General features: G+C 37.8%; 1 protein-coding gene across 1 annotated transcript in view; it reads left to right on the top strand.

Moving 5' to 3' along the window:
- MSH3 (mutS homolog 3) overlaps positions 1–18,532 on the top strand; it is a 123,170-nt gene that overhangs the window by 52,623 nt on the left and 52,015 nt on the right. Inside the window, exons 12-15 of the mRNA XM_084881302.1 lie at positions 5,120–5,229; positions 12,642–12,774; positions 15,270–15,457; positions 16,161–16,329. Of these exons, the coding sequence (XP_084737428.1) occupies positions 5,120–5,229; positions 12,642–12,774; positions 15,270–15,457; positions 16,161–16,329 (600 nt within the window). The remainder of the gene's footprint in view (positions 1–5,119; positions 5,230–12,641; positions 12,775–15,269; positions 15,458–16,160; positions 16,330–18,532) is intronic.

Consider the following 18,532-nt stretch of genomic DNA (forward strand, 5'->3'; position numbering starts at 1 on the left):
TTGATTTGCGGATATTGTACCATCCTTGCATTCCTGGAATAAATCCTACTTGGTCGTGGTGTATGATCTTTGTGATGCTCTTCTGGAGTCGATTTGCTAGAATTTTGTTGAGGATTTTAGCATCTATGTTCATGAGGGATATTGGTCTGTAATTCTCTTTCATTGAGTTGTCTTTATCTGGTTTTGGTATTAGGGTGATGCTGGCTTCATAGAAGGAATTTGGAAGTGTTCCTTCCTCTTGGATTTTTTGGAATAGTCTGAGGAGGATAGTTTTTAGTTCTTCCTTGAATGTTTGGTAAAACTCTCCTGTGAAGCCATCTGGCCCTGGGCTTTTGTTTGCTGGAAGCTTTTTGATGACTGTTTCAATTTCTTCCCAAGTCACCGGTTTATTGAGATTTTTAGATTCTTCCTGATTGAGTTTTGGAAGATTATATTTTTCTAGGAATATGTCCATTTCCTCCAGGTTGTTCAGTTTGTTGGAGTAGAGTTGTTCATAGTATTTTGTAACAATCCGTTGTATTTCGGTGGGGTCTGTTGTTATTTCACCTCTTTCATTTCTGATTTTGTTTATTTGGGTCCTCTCTCTTTGTTTCTTGGTTAGTCTGGCTAGAGGTCCATCTATCTTGTTTATCCTTTCAAAGAACCAGCTCTTGGTTTTGTTGATCTTATGTATTGTTTCTTTGGTCTCTATGTCGTTTATCTGTGCTCTGATTTTTGTTATTTCCTTCCTTCTACTTACACTGGGCTTTTCTTGTTGCTCTTTTTCTAACTCTTTGAGTTGTAGAGTTAGATCATTTGTTACACTTTTTTCTAGTTTTTTGCAATAGGCTTGTAAGGATATGAACTTCCCTCTCAAAACTGCTTTTGCTGTGTCCCATAGATTTTGGATTGTTGTGTTTTCATTGTCATTTGTTTCCAGGATGTTTTTAATTTCTTCCTTGATTTCTCTGGTAACCCAGTCCTTGTTTAATAGCATGCTGTTTAGTCTCCATGTGTTTGATTTCTTTGGATTATTTTTATTGTAGTTAATTTCCAGTTTTATGCCATTATGGTCTGAGAAGATGCTTGATATGATTTCTATCTTCTTGAATTTGAAGAGACTTTGCCTATGTCCCAAAATGTGGTCTATCTTTGAGAATGTCCCATGTGCATTTGAGAAGAATGTATATTCTGTGGCTTAATGTATATTCTGTGGAATGTTCTGAAGATGTCAATTAATTCCATCTGGTCTAGTGAGTCATTTAGGATTGATATTTCTTTGCTGATTTTTTGTTTGGATGATTTGTCGAAGGGTGACAGTGGGGTATTAAAATCTCCTACTATGATTGTATTGCTGTTAATCTCTCCCTTAATGTCCTCCAGCAGTTTTTTTTATGTATTTGGGTGCTCCCGTATTGGGTGCATATATATTTACCAGGGTTATTTCTTCTTGTTTGATTGCTCCCTTTAGTATTATGAAGTGGCCTTCATTGTCTCTTGTTATGTCCTTCACTCTGAGATCTAATTTGTCAGATATAAGTATTGCTACCCCAGCTTTCTTTTCATTTCCATTTGCCTGGAAAACCTTTTTCCATCCCTTCACCCTCAGTCTGTGTGCATCTCTTTTTCTGAGGTGGGTTTCTTGTAGACAGCAGATGTATGGGTCTTGTTTTCTTATCCAATCTGTTACCCTATGTCTTTTGATTGGAGCATTTAAACCATTTACATTTAATGTTATTAATGATAGGTACTCATTTGATGCCATTTTTATTCTATACCCCTGTGTTCCTTCTTCGCTTCCTATTTATTTATTTTTACAGTAGACCTTTGAGCATTTCTTGCATTGCTGGTTTGGTGGAGATAAATTCCTTTAGTCTTTTTTTGTCTGTGAAGCTCCTGATTTCCCCTTCAATTTTGATTGATAGTCTTGCTGGGTACAGTATTCTTGGATTCAGACCCTTTCTTTGCATGACTTTGTATATTTCATCCCATTCCCTTCTGGCCTGATAAGTTTCTGTTGAGAAATCAGTTGTTAGTCTGATGGGGGTTCCTTTATATGTAACTTTCTGTCTCTCTCTGGCTGCTTTTAAGATTCTAACTTTGTCATTGGTGTTTGCCAATTTAATTATAATATGTCTTGGCGTCGGTCTTCTGGGATCCATTTTGCTTGGGACTCTGCGAGCATCTTGGATTTGTGTGGGTTTTTTCTTCTCTATCTCAGGAAAATTTTCTGTCATTATTTCTTGAAATACATTTTCCATGTCTACCTCGGTTTTCTTTCCTTCCGGAACCCCTATTATTCGAATATTGTTTTGTTTTGCATTGTCCCAAAGCTCCCGTAGGCTCTCCTCCTGCTTTTTAATTTTTTTTTCTAGAAGCTGCTCTAATTGGGTATTTTTTTCCATCTTGTCTTCTAGCTCACTGATGCGATCCTCTGCTTCTTCTAGTCTGCTCTTGATGCTATCTATTGAGTTCTTCATAGTAGCGATGTCATTTTTCATTTCATCTTGAGTCATCTTCATTTCCTCTTGGGTTTTTTTCATTTCCTCTTGGGTCTTACTCAAATTGTCAAATTTGTCTTCCATTCTTTTTAGCCATCTTAAGATCGTTACTCTGAATTCTTGCTCTGGTAGGTTGCTTGCCTCTATATCGTTTACTTCCTTTTCTGGTGAAGCCTGCTTTTCTTTCATATGCGGGCTGTTTTTTGGTCTCCCCATGATCTATGGTGTCTGGTTGTGTAGTTCTCTCTCTCCTGCTTTGATTTAAAGGCACAAAATACAACACAACCAGGTACAACACACAAGGCACTGAATCGAAATGTGTTTGCGATATTAATAACCACCAATAAGGGTGACTAGAACCCAGCTAACAAAAACATGCAATCAAACAAAAAGCATAGGCAAATCAATCTTATAAAAGAAAAGCATACAACTTCAGTAAAGTTAACATTCAACATACAACTTCAGAGTTAGAGAGTAAGACTGTTTTGTTTTTTTTGTTTTTTTTTTTTGTTTTCAGGACAACTGCGAGGGAGGTGTGAATGGGTTTGGAGCAGGTAGTTGGAAATTAGATATATACAAGTAGGGTGAAATTTTAGGAGGGGGTAGACAGATGGAATGGGGGAAATCTAGAGCAGGAAAGGGTTAAGATAAACAGGGTATCAAAGGAAAAGATTGGAAAGAGGGTGAGGGCATAAAGGTAGCGTTGAGATAGAATAAAGCGTTGGAGAAAGAAGGATAGATAAAGACTGTAGAACAGTAATCCTGAAATTAAAAAAAAAAAAAAATTATATATATATATATATATATATATATATATAATCAAATGGAATAAAAATAATAAAAATAAACAAAAGAAAATAAGATGAAAAAGGTAAATTAGTAGTAGTAATAATGTTGATTACATATACAATGTAATAATTATCAAGATAAAATCAGTGAGGAAAAAGAAAAAAAATAGTTTCTTGAGTAAACGTTGCAAATAATGAAAACAAAAGTAAAAAACAAAAATTTAAAAATTAAAAAAAAATAATAATAAAATTTTAAAAATTTAATTAAAATTAGCAGTAATGAAGGTCATTCGCTTCCTCTATTGTTATGATCCAGTCCTGATTTTTAGGCGGGTTTTGCTTTGTTTTTATTACACTAGAGTCAATTTGTGAATTAGCCTCTGGGGGCAGTGTTTCTAGGTTGACTTCCCAGACTCTAAAGCCTCTCCAGCTTTTTTTTTTTTTTTTTTTTTTCCGCCCTTTCTGAAGCTGGAACTATGGAGGGGGGGAGGGGGCAGGTCCGAGCAACTGCAATCTCCCGCAAATCTCCGATATCCCTCCGAGCCGGATCCAAATGTGTTGCTCTTTAGATATCTCCCCTGTTAGGAGCCCCGTCCACTTTCAAGGGTGACAACCGCCCAACAGCGGGGGCTTCTACTTGTAATCACCACCCCTGTCCTCCAGCTTCCGGGAGCGCGCTCTGTGTGCACAGGCTTTTTGTTTTCGCCGCGAGCGCTCTCCACCCTCTCCCCGCGAAATCTGACCTTTTCGCTGAGCAGTGGGGCAATCCTGTGAGGGCAAGTGTTCGCGCCGCTTGGGATCCGCGTTCTGGGGGTCACAGATGCTTGGTGGTCGCTGCGGCTGTGGATATTCAGGCCTCTGACACGATCCTATCTTCCTCTCAAGATGGCGAGGTTTCCCCGTCCAAGCCGGTAGGTAGCTCCGGGCAGGGACACAGCCCGCGTGGGTGCTTCCCTGTGAGGGGCACCTCTGTCAGCAGCCCCCCAGCAGTTTCTTCTGGTGTTCGCTGTCTCCCAGCTTGCCAATAAACACTCACAGCACAAGACCCTCAGTTGCTCTCTCTTTCTGCTTCGGGAGAGGGCTCAGAATCCGCCCATCTATTCTTCCGCCATCTTACCTCCTGAAAAACTAGTTGTGAAATTTTTTATGACTCAACTTTGAAATAGAAAAGTATAGATAGGTAAACTTTTACTAAGGATTTAATAAAACAGACTAAAATAAAGCCCTTCCAGGATAAATTCCGGGAGGGCAGTGCAAGTTCACTTCTATCTCCAGTACCTTCTACTCCTTCAGTGCTGTTGTGAAAGCATTGGTCTTTAGAACAGTAATTCCGATGCTGTGGGAGATACTGAATTTCCAAAGGCAAATTGTATTTCCCAAGGCAGTAAGATATATTATTATATTTTTAAGATGCTTAGGACAAATATATAATTCAAAAGAGATTTCTGAATAATTTATTCTTAGTTAACCAAAAACAACACAGACTATCTCTTTTCTGTGCAAAATATTAATACTTTTGTTATATTGTATGTGTGTGTATATATATATATATATATATATATATATATATATATTGATATATATATATATATATATATATATATATATATATATATGTTTGTGTTGTGTGTGTGTGTGCATGTATACACACATGTTCACTGGTCAAACATTAAATGAACACTTGTTATGAGCCACACTTTATGCCAGGCATATGTAACATTGAAAATTGTTACATATGGTGCCCTAGTTATTCCGTTGACCCACAGAATAACTAGGGCACCTGGTCACCTAGCAGTTTTGGTACCAATACAATTATCTAGTTAATAAAACTTGTTTTCTGGTCTTTCTCAGACTGATATGAAAAGCAAAGGAAGTTTATTTTGGGTTTTGGACCATACTAAAACTTCATTTGGGAGACGGAAGTTAAAGAAGTGGGTGACTCAGCCGCTACTTAATTTAAGGTAAAGGGAATTTTTTGATTGTGTTTAATCTGAAATTACATATAGTAGTGAAAGTAAAGGTATGTTGGCCTCCTTAAAAACAAAATTACTGTGACATATAAGAACACAACTTTAAATTGGGGAAGATTGTATTTTGTATCTGGCCACAGATATTGTGAGGATTTTTTCCTTGTCCCCAAGAATGAGTGTGCTTGCAGATTGGAAGACATAGAGTATGTTGGGGAAAGTGGGTTATGAGTTAGTTTGGGCCGTCAGTAGCAGAAGGGGGTAAGGAGGAACGGGGTTGAAGAGATGGGGTGCTGCCTTTTGTAGAGGGCTTTGCAGGCGAGGCTGAGGAGTTGGTGGCCAGAGGAAGTGAATCCAGTGATTCTAAACATGGGAGCGACAGGGTCAGAGCTGGTTTTGTGTGTAGGAGGGGACAAAGTGGTGGTGGTGGGGCAAATTACCAAGTACATGGAGAGGTTCTGAGGACCTGAGCTGAGTTAGTATCAGTACTCTGAAAGAGGTCAGGTGTAAGACGTTTAGGACAGTAGAATGAGTAACTAGGGGCACCTTTACTACATACCAAGCACTGCGCTAGAGGCTTTATGTGTACGTTTCTTTTAAACTGCATGATGGCCTCACTGTTGGCTACATCTTGTGCTGTGCTTAGTAAATAGTCATCTTGAAAAAAGGATACTAGACACTTTTTATTATTTTTTTTTTAACTTCTTATAGCCATTTTCAGGGGCCTTAATGACTTCAGTGTCTTTAAGGCTCGTAACATGGCTTTACTATTGCTAGCTTTCTCTAAATTTCTGCAGAACACATTCAGGTAAGCAGACCTATTGGCTGGTTTAAGTTACCCTGTTTCCCCGAAAATAAGACAGTGTCTTATATTAATTTTTTCTCCCAAAGTTGCACTAGGTCTTATTTTCAGGGGATGTCTTATCTTTCCATGCGCTAGGTTTTGTTTTTGGGGAAACACGGTAGTAGTAAGTTTTAATTGTTTTGATGATGATGGTTACCAGATTGCTTCAGCTTTTAGTGGTTATTTCAATTTCCCTTCCTGACCATAAAGACCTTCAGACAAGGAAAGCTGACTAGATAAAGAAGAATTCTGAAAATGAAACTATCTACATGGGTTCAGTATTCAAATGCTATAAGGATACCTTGTGGGGCAAGAGCAGACAAGACGGCCTTCTGCGGGCAGTGTGCGGATGGCCCCTAAAAGGTGTTGCATTCTGGGTAATGGAAAGGTATCTGCCTAAGCATCCATAGCAGTTTTTAGTATTTTACTTGCTTGGTTAAAATATTCATCAGAAACAGCCCTAACTGGTTTGGCTCAGTGGATAGAGCATCGGTCTGCCGACTGAAGGGTCCCAGGTTCGATTCCGGTCAAGGGCATGTACCTTGGTTGTGGGCACATCCCCAGTGGAGGGTGTGCAGGAGACAGCTGATCGATGTTTCTCTCTCATTGATGTTTCTCTATCCCTCTCCCTCTCTATAAAAAAAAAAATCAATAAAATATATTTAAAAAAAATATTCATCAGAAACAGACTCATTAGTAGAAGTTTGCATGTGAATTAAAAATGTTTATTTTTATCATTAAAATTGTTTTCTAAAATGAGGATTAACTTGAGATAAGTTCAGTAGACCATGGTGTATGCTCTTTATCGTCTGAACTATGTGTCCCTTGGGATCCTGCTCTCCCAGAAAGGCTGGAGAAAATAAGTACGCCAGGCATTGAACACTGATGCTTTCAAGTGTGAACTTTAAACCTGCTTGGCACGTATGTAGACAGTAACAAACACAAACCCTTTTCCTTTGCCTTTTTATTTTAAGTCATAATTGTAAAACTTTCATCTTTCTAATCCTTCAAAATCCACTTTAAAAGAATTCGTTTAAATCTTAATGGCACTTACAACCTATTCCAAAGAAATTCTCTGAGAAAATCTTCAGCTGACTAAGTCAGTGGGTCAGTTATACATTTTTTTGTTCCCCTCCCCCAAACTAACATAGGTGCCATGCATATCACATCAATGGTCCCAGTCCTCCAGGCTAACATTCTGTCTCCGACATTGGCAGCCATATGTTAGTTTAGGACCAGGATTTCTTCTTTAGTGAGATCATAGAACAAATAACTGGTGACAAGGGAACTTAGTAATATAAGGCAGGTCTTCCAAAGTCCTCCAAGACCCCATTAATGCCAATCATCCATGAATTCTCTTAAATCCCTTAAGGTTTTCTTTACATTTTTAGCTTATTTTAACTTCCAAGACAATTTCATATTCTTAAATCCAGGACCAAATGTTTCAAGTTTCAGAGGATTTTCCACTCCCACCACCTTTTATTTTATAAAGTGACCTCTTTGATGCCATACACTTACTGACTGATTCAGACAATTCTCTTAGATGATTGAGATTGGATTTTACTTTAACGAAGCTACATAAGTTTTTATAAATAAGTTATGTGTTGTGATTTCAGAGAAGAAGGGAGAGGGAGAGAGGAAATAGAATCATCATCGATGAGAGAAAGTCATTGAGTCTCTGCCTCCTGCACACCACTACCCAACCCATTGGGGATCGAGCCCGAAACCTAGGCATGTGCCCTGACCTTTCGATGCTCAACCACTGAGCCTTGCCAGCTGGGCTAATTTTACATTCTTAATATCTCTTGAAACTATGAGGTATTTTCATTCCTATATTCTCTACCCAGTTCAGATCATTAACATCTCCCCTGGATTACTGAAATGGCTTTCTAATCAGTCTTTCTGCTATTGCTGTTTTGTCCTTTCAAACGTTGGCCATGGGCTCCCATTGCTCTCAGTACAAACTCAGAGCTACTATGTGGTCTGCATTACTCACATGACCAGGTCCCTGCTTATCTTCCTAGCTTCTTATATCACGCTTTCACCTTCCATCTTCCACTACTACTACAGCTGATTCTTTTTAAGTCCTCATTGCAAGGCGTATGTGAAAGGTGAAGCTAGGTAGACCAGGTAGTAAATCTTAGGCCCTAGAAGAGGGTTTATGATTCATGTTTCTACTAGGAATCTGTTTAGGTCGTTGGTTTAGCCATATTGCATGACCAGTGTCCTAATGTCTGAATTTAATTTATTCATTTTATTTCAGCTGTCTTTAGGGCAAGAAATTAGATTGACAAAACCAACTTCTCAGCAGTTTGCATTTTAATTTCCCCCCTAAATAATATTATGTTAGAATTATAGAGGCATCTCCATGCATAGCAGTCAGCAGGTACAGAGTCCATCACATGCCCTTACAACGGCAATAGCTGTAGGTCACGCACTGAGTTTCTCAGTGACAGCCACACAAATTCTAATGTCATCACCCAGTCATTTTTAAATGTGAAGGACTCCAGTGACACCCACATTTAGTCCTTGGGGTTTTGGTGGTAAAAAACAATCTTTGTCATCCCCAGAACCTCAAGTCCGTAGTTTTTGTCATATGGAATGAAATGACTCAGGTGTCTTTATTCGTTTAGAATGTATCATGGTTTAAAAAAAAAATTAAATGTATTAGGTCGACAATATACATTTGTATATTGTATTGTGTGCTCAACACCAAAAGTCTAGTCTCCTGTCACCATATAATTTGACCCCCTTTATCCTCTTCATTTTCTCGTATCCCCCTGTCCCTCTGATAACCACCATACTGTTATCTGTGTCTGTGAGTTTGTTTGTTTGATTTGATTGTTCATTTGTCGCTTTCCATTTTATATCCCACATATGAGTGAAACCATATGGTTCTTGTCCTTTTCTGTCTGACTTATTTCACTGAGCATGATACTCTCAAGATCCATCCATGTTGTCACAAATAGCAATATTTCATCCTTATGGCTGAGTAGTATTCCGTTATAGATATGTACCACATCTTTATCCAGTCATCCACCAAAACACACTTGGGTTGTTTCCATGTCTTGGCCATCGTGAACAATGCAGTAAACATAGGGGTATATATATCTTTACAAATATGTGTTTGCAGATTTTTCTAGTAGATACCCAGAAATGGGGGGAGGGGAGGCGTTTCTGGGTCATATGGTAACTCTATTCTTAATTTACAGTTTTGCCTTTTTTTTTTTTTTTTTTTAATTATTGCTGAAAGTATTACATATGTCCTCCTTTTCCCTCCATTAACCCCCTCCAGCTATTGTAAATTGTGCTGCTATGAACATTGGGGTGCATATATTCTTTCTGATTGGTGTTTCAGATTTCTTAGGAAAAATTCCTAGAAATGGGATCACTGGTCAAATGGCAGTTCCATATTTAACTTTTTGAGGAAACTCCATACGTTTTTCATAATGGCTGAACCAGTCTGCATTCCCACCAGCAGTGTACCTGGATTTCCTTTTTTCTACATCCTGGCCAGCATTTGTCAATTGTTGATTTGTTGATGGTAGCCATTCTGACAAGTGTGAGGTAATACCTCATTGTTGTTTTAATTTGCATCTCTCTGATGACCAGTGACTTTGAGCATTTTTTTCATATATCTCTTGACCGTCTGTATGTCCACTTTAGAGAATTGCCTATTTAGTCCTTGGGCCAGTTTTATATCTATTTTTTAAGAATGTTCTGGGACTTCATAAATATGATTTGGATTTTTATTAAGTTTTTTTGCTTTCATCTTTTCATATCTCAGACAACCTTTATAAATTTTGAGAGAGTAGCTATCTTTGTCAGCTGTCTTATACATTCACAGATGGCTTTACTTTATCTGTCCTCATACCATCTGTAGCATCATCTTAATCTATTCCAATTGATGTCGTCTTTCATTTATTCAGGAGTGAGTTATTAAAGTAAAACTTTATATTTGTGTAGCATTTCGGGTAAATGTTAGGGTAAAACATTGATTTATTTTATCACAACAATCCTATGCAAAGAAATTTTAACTTCTCATTTATTTATGTTTTACCTCATCTTGCTTTACTTTATATGTAGTCTTTGAAGTTGAATTGAATTCAGCAGCCATTTATTGAGCACATATTGTGATCCCAGAACTGTGGGAATGAAGATATGACCCCTGTTCTCACTGAGCTTTATTATCTAGTGCAGTGGTTGGCAAACTCAATAGTCAACAAAATATCAACAGTACAATGATTGAGATTTCTTTTGAGAGCCAAATTTTTTAAACTTAAACTATATAGGTCGGTACATTGTTATTAACTTAATTAGGGTACTCCTAAGCTGGCCTTTGCTAAAAACTCAAGGGGCCAAAGAGCCACATGTGGCTCGTGAGCCCCAGTTTGCCGACCGCTGGTCTAGTGGAAGAGACCGCGAGGGAGCAAATACAGTTATGATTTTCACTAGGGAAAGAAATAGAGGGTGGTATGGAAAAGGATTAAGTCTTGTCTGGTGCATCTAGAAAGCCCTCTCAGAGGAAGGATGATTAGGAGCTTGCGGGTTGTAGGAAAGAGCTAAAGAAACTCTAAGCTATAGGGAGCAGTGAACTTGAAAGCTCTGACATTAGATAATTTGGAGTGACCAAGACGTTGAAGGAAGTTCACAGCGAGAGGAAGGAGTGATAGGTATTCTGAAGTGAGACTTGAGAGGTAAGCAGGGATCAGTTATAGGTCAGTTAAGGATTCTGCATTTGGACCTAAGATTAATGGCAGGTGTTAGATGAGGTTAAAGCAGAGGTATGACATGACGTGTTTGGGTTCTAGGAATACCTCTCAGGGTACAGTGTCGAGAGTGGGCTGGAAAAAGGGACAGAAGTGGATGTGGGAAGGGAGGCAGGAGGCTGTCTTAGTAGTCTGAGGAGTGATCTTTTACTTAGACTAGTGTCATGGAGGGAAATGGGTGGATTGAAGAGGCCACCCAGTGAGAATGGAAGAGCCAATCTGTGTCTACCGAGCTCTGGCTTGTTCTGCTCTCTCATGCTAAACAAATGCCTGTTTTACAGCCAGAGAAAAACGGAGCAGAATGAGACCTGAAATTAGTTTCTGTATGAGGAGCCGGCCTGGCCTCACAGGATAGCTATAAAGATAATAAAGATAATAGCACTCAGTTAATTGCAAAGTACTCAATTTAACAGCCATCTAGGCAGGTTCTAATGTGAGGTTTGCCCTTTCATGTGAATGTGTGTGATATCAACATAACTTTGATAAACAAATGTGCATTTAGGAGCTGGTGTCTCTCTTTCCCTCCAAATGTCAGTTAATTCTTTCATTTGCTTACTCATTCATTCATTCATTCGAAACAACATTTACTGAGGGCCTGCTAGCCACTAGATAGGTGTACTTATGTCAGGTTTTAATATCACATATGGCCATGTACCTGGTGTAGGCCTTTGGTGTGTTTATAGGGACTGGGTGGGCCACATTACATAGAGGACACATTTAGTCAGGCTTCCATTTTAAGTTGATGGGCCTCCTCATTCCTTCCCAAGTGATACATCACTTAGTGTGTAGACATTGGTAGATGGAATCTTGAGGCCCTGGTCTCCCATGTCTCTTGATGTTTCACTGTGTTTTCTGTAGCTGCTCCCAGTCTTTGCTTGGGTTCCATATGCCTAATCTCAGTTCACTCAAACAGTTGATTGGTTTACCAATCACCACCACCACGTCTTCTATGGAAGCAGGTGGTTAATGGGATGAATTGTTTTTGACTGAGATGGTCAGTCATTTCAGGCAGGAAAATCTGGTTGCCCATCATAGACCTGTTAGAGTAGCCAAGGTGATGCAAGCAGTTGTAGCACATAAATCTGCCGTAAATACAATAGACATTTACTTATTGTTAATGTAAAGTCCAGCGGATAGTGGATGTGAGGTTGGAGGTTTTTTTTGCTTCATTTGTGGACCCAGGCTGATGGAGTCAGCAATGTTGCCCTAGGCTCAATGTCGAATAGGCAGATGGGGAGAGAGTGGACACCAGGAGGTTTTTATGGCTAGCAGTGGTGTAATCCTTCCTAGCAGCGTTCATTGGCTAGATATTGGGTACATGGCCATACCTATTTTGAGAGGAGGCTGAGAAGTGCATTCTCTGCGTCTGCCCAGGAGGAAGGGAAAACCCGATGAGCCTGTCTCTGCCCCTTCTTGTGTGGTACTTGCTTTTTAAATTTAATATATTTTATTGATTTTTTTTACAGGGAGGAAGGGAGAGGGATAGAGAGTTAGAAGCATTGATGAGAGAGAAACATCAATCAGCTGCCTCCTGCACACCCCGCATTGGGTATGTGCCTGCAACCAAGATACCTGCCGTTGACCGAAATCAAACCTGGGACCCAGGAGTCCGCAGGCAGGTGCTCTATCCACTGAGCCAAACATTTAGGGCGGTACCTGCTTTTTGATTCGAAGGATGGTCAGGAAAGGACCAGTGATGTGGAGAAGCTTCCTTTGTAGCTGGGCTGTAGAGTGGGAGATGCCCACATTCTCACTGCTCCCACGTCTCATAACCGCTCTCATTGTTCTCCCAGGGAAATCAATGCTCGGCTGGATGCTGTGTCTGAAGTTCTCCATTCTGAATCCAGTGTGTTTGGTCAGATAGAAAATCATCTACACAAATTGCCTGACATAGAGAGAGGAGTCTGTAGCATTTATCACAAAAAAGTAAGTGTGAAACAATCAAATCTGTTAAAATCAGTAATGTTCCTCAGCATGAGGACATCAGATATTAAAAGAAAACATCTCAGAGCTTTAGTGTTACTGTATTTTGTAAAATGTTGCAGAGAACATGAGAGAATCCTAAAAAATTTTAACTGCACCAATTAAGATTATTCCAGTTTTTGCATTGTAAGAAATGATTTGCCTTCTTCTGTTAACTGCTACAACACACAGGTTCTTCTGTTATAAAACAGGATATTTTCATGTTTCAGCCTCAACGTGTGGACCATCATCAAAATAGGAATTTATTTAAATTGGCTACTTTTAAAAAGAGTTGACTGATTATTTTGACCTTAGAATAGCTGATCTGTTTAGTTTGTCAGTTTATTTTGTTCATTAGATTCCACATATGAGTGAGATCATGTGACATTTGTCTTTCTCTGACTGGTTTATTTTGCTTAGCATAATACTCTCCAGGTCCCTCCATGCTTTCTCAAAGGATAAAAGATCCTTTCTTTTTAAAGCTGCATAGCATTCCAGCTTTACTTTTATCACATTTTTTATTGTGATAAAAAAAAAAATGTACCACAGCTTTTTTATCCACTCATCTACTGATGGACATTTGGGCTGTTTCCAGATCTTAGCTGTCATAGTATCTTTAGAATTTTCCTCTTGGGCTTGTGAGATTCTCCAGATACTCTTCCAGCCTCCTGACTAGCAAACAATATTCTGGGAGGACAACTGGGAATCTCAGTGTTAAGTTTGTCCCTGTTCTTTTCCCTTGCTATTGGTGGTACCTTCATCTTTCACACTGCCTGAAGTTGGTTCAGGATAGTCTGTTTTAACTTCTCCAGAAACTAAATTAGTCTTCTGTAGTGTGGGAGAGTGGTAGTTGCCCAGTGGCAGGGAGAGAAATCGGAGATTGAAGGACTTAATTACTTTTTAAGTCACTTGCAATCAATCAATTTCCTACTCACCCCACCCCAATTTCACTTACAAAGGTAATTTGTGCACCATTTCCTGAGTGTTTTAGGATTCTTGGTGTATCTCAAGTTGGATCCTAGTTTCCTCAGGGCCAGCTTATGATGAAAATATGTTGAGTCTTCAAAGTCAAGTACCACTTATCTGTTTACTTAGAATGTCTAAGACAAGCATGCGGCGAGTTTGACATTCTTGTTCTAAGATGTGATGCGCTTGATCTCAGCCAGAAGGCTGAGAAGTGATGTTGTTGCTGTTGTCTTTTCTCCTAGTTATTATTGTGGTGTCACGCCTTCTTAAGCAGTCTTTGACGTAGTTTTAAGATAGAGTGAAATTAGATGTACATGAAATTAAATAGCCCTTTGTCTTTTTCAGAAGTGTAAAAAGTATTCATGCTCATATAAAACATTACAGTAGTGTACATGGGTATGAAAAAAAGTGAAAAGTCTTCCTCTACCACTCTCACAAACCCACTATTCAGAGTAAATTAGATGTATATCTTTTTAGAAAAATTTAATTTATACTTTTATTTCTATAGAATAATGCATATAATCTAAAGAATCACAAATGAAATTTTACTTTGTATAATTAATATATGTTGAGATTATGGCGTTCCATATCAATTTATACATCAGTATGTACATATCTGAATTTTTAAACTATTTCACACCTTGTGTGAGTTTTTTCTAATATTTCAGTTGCGGGATATCGGTTTCTTATTTATCCTTTTAGTGTTATTATAAACAATTTACTATAAATATTCAGATACATATATTTTTTCACTACTTGCTATAGTATTGTAATTAAATTCTTAAAAGTATAATGTTTAATCAAAGGATATGTGTACTTTTTTATTAGGATTATGTGTCAAATTGTCCTTCAAAAAGGTTATCTCTCTATGAAAAGTCTATAAAAATATATATTTTTTGCACTCTGTATGATTTGGTTATTATCAAGCTTTAAAATTTTTGACATCCTGATAAGTGAAAAATGCTATCCTTTATTTTTAATTTGCTTTTCCTAATTATATGTGTGGTTAATCATGTGCTTATTGGACATTCTTTTTTTTTTTTTTATGAGCTGTATAGTCAGTTCATGTAGTCATTATTCTTTGGGTTACTCATTTAAAATTTGTAAGAGCTCAATATATTTGGGAGATTTTGTCCTTCATCTCTCATATGTCTTATAGATATTTCCCCAGATTTGTCCTTTATATTTTTGACATTGTTTACTGTATTTTTGCTCTGTGGTCAGTGTATTTGAAAATGAAAAACTGTTGAGGAACTATTGGCTTTACTATTTCTCTCTCAAATTATTTTCCTTATAGTTTAAAAATATTATTTTATAAAGTGTTAAAACTATTGACATTTAGAAAGTATCAATAGTATTTTATTTCAATTATATAGTTTATAAAATAAATTAAAGCTTTCTTTTATTCTGACTCTAACTTTAAGTAGGTCACAAATTAAATTTTATTTTCATGTATTATATGCTTTCTGGGTAAAAACTATTTCTGTTTTTAGTGTTCTACCAAAGAGTTCTTCTTGATTGTCAAAACCCTTTATCACCTGAAGTCAGAATTCCAAGCATTAATACCGGCTGTGAATTCCCACGTCCAGTCAGACCTGCTCCGGACGTCTATTTTAGAAATTCCTGAACTCCTCTGCCCAGTGGAGCATTACTTAAAGGTCCTCAACGAGCAAGCTGCCAAGTGAGTAGCAAACTCAGCTCTTCCCTTCCAGCGGCGGTGGTTTTAATTTGCTTGTCCTAATGCATTCGCCATTTGATTTGTGGATTCTTAAACTTCACTAAAAGTAATGGAAGAAGTTGCATGTGAAATTAGAATTGTGGTTGGATACTGAAGGCTGTTTTACAGCTAGAAGTAACATTCTGCTATCTAAAATTTAGGCACTGCACCCTCTAGGATAGATGCAGTTTTTACTCAGGTATCAGATGATGAAAATATAAAACCCAGACAGAGCCGTTTATTAATCCAAAAGTGGGTGTCAGATGGCATCTTGTACTTATTTGCTAGAAATCCGGCGGTGGCTGGCCTTATATTTAGAAACGACAAGCAAAGTTATCCTTTAATAAGCAGTCCTTTTACATTCATCCCACAAAGAACTCTGCATAAAAGAAAGAGGCATTGACAGTATTTATGTTTGTGTTTGTTTCCTGAATAGGCAAACAATGCATATTGGTTTTTACCATTGGAATCATGAGCTGGCAAAATGAAAATGGTGTTAGGATAATTTTGTTTGTTTTCAAAGAAATTCAGAAACTTACCCATAAATATTTAGTGGCAGTTTTTCAGATTTCCAACCTTTTGGGTTTATATCATGCTGCAAAAAATATTGATACTGGTATAAGTGATATGCTTCAATATGTATATATTTGCATTTTTTATTTTTTAGAACTGGGGATAAAACGGAATTATTCAAAGACCTTTCTGATTTCCCTTTAATAAAAAAGAGGAAGGATGAAATTCAAGAAGTTACTGACAAGATCCAAATACATTTACAAGAAATAAGAAAAATACTAAAAAATCCTTCTGCACAATATGTGACAGTATCAGGACAGGAGGTAATGTCAAAAATATTTTTATTGTAAAATCTGTTTTAAAATAAAAATAAAAATATGAGGATAGAATGAAAACATTATTTTGTTCAGATTTCCTGTTTTGTTCCTTAGAAATATGTTATATTATTTTGTTTCGATAAGAATTATTTTAGTAAGTATTTTTTTTTTATTTACTGTAGTTGATCAACTTGGTAAAACGATGTAACTTAATGTTACGTGTGCTTTAATATTAGCCGTTGAATTGATAGAAAACCCTGATGGCTGTGAATTGTGACTTACAGGACTTATTTATCCTAAATCCAGGGAGAGCGTTAGTCTTTGGTTCCCTGTTTGCAGATGACGGAATGACCGGAGGGAACCACCTGTGTTGATCACACAGTGATTCTATGGCAGGGCTTCCTTCTGAAGTCAGGAGTATAGGTGCTAACAAAGCAAACGACAGTGCAGTCCTAGGCTAGTGAGACTTCCATGGGTTATGGTGCTGTTTAGAATGTGCTTTTGGTATGTGTACTTCAGTTTAAAGTTTGATAATTTTTTTTATTTAAATATATTTTTATTGATTTTGTACAGAGAGGAAGGGAGAGAGATAGAGAGCTAGAAACATGGATGAGAGAGAGTCATCGATCAGCTGCCTCTTGCACACCCCCTACTGGGAATATGCCCGCAACCAAGGTACATGCCCTTGACTGGAATCGAACCCGGGACCCTTCAGTCCCCAAGCCGACGCTCTATCCATTGAGCCAAACCGGTTTCGGCAAAGTTTGATAATTTTGAATGAGAACCTGGAAAAACTAGTAATTTTTTTTAAAGTGTGGTTGTACCTTTTGGTCCTGTTCTGAGTCTTGAGACATGCCTCTTCTAGATCTTATGTTTAATAAAAGATAAAGATTCCTATGGAGGAATGTTTATTAATCTTATGTCACTTAGCAGACAATAAGTCAGCCTCTGGACTAAAATTATTAAGTTGTTATATTATACTCAGGCAGACATTTTACAGGGCATTCACATGGAGCTCTATATAACAGAACAATTATTGAATAGGCAAATACCAAATATTTAATTGTAGGTCTTGGTTTCACCATGCAATCATGACCTTGCAAAGTGACAAGTGACCTTAGTGCCACTCTTCTGGCTATTTATTGAAATGAGATGATCAAAATTGCTTAGTAACATTCATGAAAGATATGTAGTAGAAAAATGATTTACTAGGTTAAGTGGTTAATTTGATGTGAGAAATTTCTTAGTTATTAACAGTAGGATGGAATCTCATTGGTTTTTAAAAACTCCTACTATTAGAATTTTAATAGTACAAATGAATGTAGAATCACTTCTATGACATTTTTGAGAATTAGTGATTCTAAACAAACACCAAATGAAGTCTAGTAGGCATTGTTAATAAAATTCTGTTAAAAATTTGTGTTAAAGGTATATCAACAAATCATTTTGAGATAGTTAAAGGACTAAGAACAATCTTCATCAAATATGATAACTTCTGATCAGTGAGGGAGAGAGTGAGGAAAACCCTTATTTTATATACATGTGCTTCTATTTTATTTTATTTTACTTTATTTTATTTTTTTGTGCTTCTATTTCATACTCTTCTTTTCTGTCTGAAGTTTTATTTCTGTACAATAACTTTTGTAATAATCTTTATAAACCTGTTTATAGCAGTGCAAATGGTACATGGATATTGTTATTATCACTTAAATAGGTGAATAGACTATCAAGCCAGGGTTACTTGCGACAACATTCATTTTCACCCGTTCCCAGTTTTTATATACGCTTTCGAACCCTAAGCCTTCTTGACTATGGTGCCTTAGTGTCTCTGATTCTGAAAGTATCTATCTATCTATCTATCTATCAATGAAAGCCTAAGCAACTGTCTGACCATCCGACCAGTTGCTATGATGCACACTGACCACCAGGGGGCAGATACTCAATGCAGGAGCTGCCAAGCTGTGGTGACTTGGCAGCTGCAGTTCTCAGGTGACACACCCAGAACCAGAGAGGAGGGAGCCCGATTCCGGGATGCGTCATCCAAGGACTGCCCTCTTGCAATCCAGGACCCCTTGGGGGATGTTGGAGAGCCGGTTTTGGCCCGATCCCCCAGGCCGAGGGACCCCACCTGTGCACGGGTCCGTGCACCAGGTCTTTAGTTTGATGATAATTCTGAGGAGAAACACAAGCTGAAAACCTGGGGCCACTG

Source organism: Pipistrellus hanaki (assembly GCF_964339955.1).
Source record: "Pipistrellus hanaki genome assembly, chromosome: 4".
Classification (NCBI taxonomy): domain Eukaryota; kingdom Metazoa; phylum Chordata; class Mammalia; order Chiroptera; family Vespertilionidae; genus Pipistrellus; species Pipistrellus hanaki.